This window comes from Antechinus flavipes, chromosome 3 (assembly GCF_016432865.1).
Source record: "Antechinus flavipes isolate AdamAnt ecotype Samford, QLD, Australia chromosome 3, AdamAnt_v2, whole genome shotgun sequence".
Lineage (NCBI taxonomy): Eukaryota > Metazoa > Chordata > Mammalia > Dasyuromorphia > Dasyuridae > Antechinus > Antechinus flavipes.
In genome coordinates, this window is record NC_067400.1 from 555,138,978 (window position 1) to 555,141,311 (window position 2,334).

General features: G+C 37.0%; 1 protein-coding gene across 1 annotated transcript; it reads right to left on the reverse strand.

Moving 5' to 3' along the window:
• Window positions 1-239: 239 nt before the first annotated feature.
• Window positions 240-1,181, reverse strand: LOC127555301 (olfactory receptor 51A4-like). The gene has a single exon (XM_051987527.1). The coding sequence runs from the start codon at window positions 1,179-1,181 to the stop codon at window positions 240-242; it is 942 nt and encodes a 313-aa protein (XP_051843487.1).
• Window positions 1,182-2,334: the final 1,153 nt, after the last annotated feature.

The window sequence follows — 2,334 nt, forward strand, 5'->3', positions numbered from 1 at the left end:
CATTTGAAAAGGCACTTTGCCCTAAAGCTTTCCTGGGAAGAGGTCTACATCTCAATCATCCTTATGTTTCATCTACACTAATTTTCTTGACTCATCTTCCTTCTCCTATTTTTTTTCTTCAGTGGATAAGGATTCCTAATGAGCTTTTACAACTGAGAAACTTTTAAACATTCTCTTTGACTTTTTGTTTTCTAATATAAATTGTTTTCCTACCCCTTCTTTTTATTCCCTCCCTTTATTCATCTTTTCTTCAGACCCATCTTCTCCAGCATCTTCTCTCGGATCTGCTTGGTCTTCACACAATACACAATGGGGTTCATGAGAGGGGGCACCAGTAGGAAAACATCGGCCATGAGAATGTGGATCAGAGGAGAAACATGTCGGGCAAAGCGGTGGAGCATTGCTGCACTCAGCATAGGCACATAGAAGATAAGAACAGCACAGATGTGTGAGATGCAAGTATTGAGAGCCTTGAACTGTTCTTTGGGGGCTGCAATGCCCAGCACTGTTTTAAGGATCATAATGTAGGAGAAAGTGATAAAGATCAAGTCCAGCATAGTGGAAAGAGCAGCACACAGACCATAGATGATGTTTACTCTGTTGTTGGAGCAAGCCAGCTTCATGACATCCTGGTGGAGACAGTAAGAGTGAGAGAGGTGAGTCTTCTGACAGTATTTTAACCTTCTCAAAAGGAAAGGCAGTGGGAGTATCAAGAAAATGTTCTTAGAAAATAGCACAAGTCCTATCTTGGCTACCCGTGAACTGGTCAATATGGTGCTGTATCTCAGAGGGTTGCGGATGGCCACGTAGCGATCAAAAGCCATGATAGAAAGCACTGATGCCTCCGTGACTGTAAACAGGTGGATAAAGAATTCTTGGGTGAAGCACGCGGTGGCATGAATCTCTTGGACATCAAAAAGCAGTATTCCCATTGTAGTGGGTAAGGAAGAGAGAGATAGACCCAAGTCTGAGACAGACAGCATGGAGAGGAAATAGTACATGGGCTCATGAAGACTGGCTTCAGTCTTGATGAAGAAGAGAATGGTGCAATTGCCCAGAATAGCAACAATATACACAGAGGAAAATGGGATAGAGATCCAGATATGAATATGCTCTAGTCCCGGAATCCCAATCAGGAGGAAGAACAGATCATCATAATTTGTAACATTTAGACTGGACATGATAAATACAAGAGGGATAGACTTCTGTCTGAGGAAGTTCCCAAAATGAAGCTAAGGCGATTTATAGAAGGTCTACTATGTTACAGGGATGGAAGAAACTTCTTGAAGTCTTTTAATCCTTTTCTTCACATTTGAAATTAACTAAATGGTGAATAAAAACAGAAATTAAAAAAAAAAAACAGCAAATAAGGAAATTGAAGGGAATCCCTTTTCTTCTCTCAAATACCTAATCTATCTTTTGATAAATGTCAAACAACAAAGGATCATATATTAAGAGCTGGTATGTATTGTAGAAACCATTTAGAATAATCTTTCATTTTACAGATAAGGAAATTGAGGCCTGTGGAAGTTAATTGACTTGCCCAAGGTCACATGCAGAATTCAAAACCACTCTTTCACTAGGAGAGTCAGCATACTTTCTACAGCAAAAAACAAACAACTCCCCCCAACAAACAAAAAACAACTTGCCTCAAAAATTAAGATATTTGTTGAAAAATTTGGACAGCAACCTCCTGCTTAAAGATTTCCAAAGATGACTTAAAATAACCGGGCAAGGGTAAAATTCTGGTGATAGGTTTGCTAACTTTTAACCTTGCTGAATACCTCAATAATTGGTGCATTCCACTTTGATCACTTACTACCAAGGTAACTCTGGGTGAGTCACTTTGAGAAATATTATTTTCATCTGTAAAATAGGAATACTACCATCCATTTAATAAGAGTTTTGTCAGGAAAAAAAATGAATTGATATATGCAAAGAGTTTTGAAAACCTGAAATTACATACAAATGTGAGTTACTATTATAAATATATCTATATCAATCTTGGCTCTCTGTTTTTGAAGAAAAACAATAGATTTTTTTTTAAATTAGGAGTTTCAGAGGATGTTTAACCAAATGATTCGAATTCAACAAAGATATAGTAAAAGTTACATTGTACAGAAAGTTTTGCTTGAGAAATAAAGACTTAAAGGAAAAAAAAATATATAGTTTAAAAATATTTGAAGAATGATCATATGGAAAGGGAAAATACATAATCTTTGTGTGTTCATGAGAGTGTAGAGTTAAGGTCAATGAGTGAAAATTAAAGGGAGAGATTCAAAGGATATGATTTCTTAAAAGGTAAAGCTGACTCCGTGAGGAATAAATTCCCTG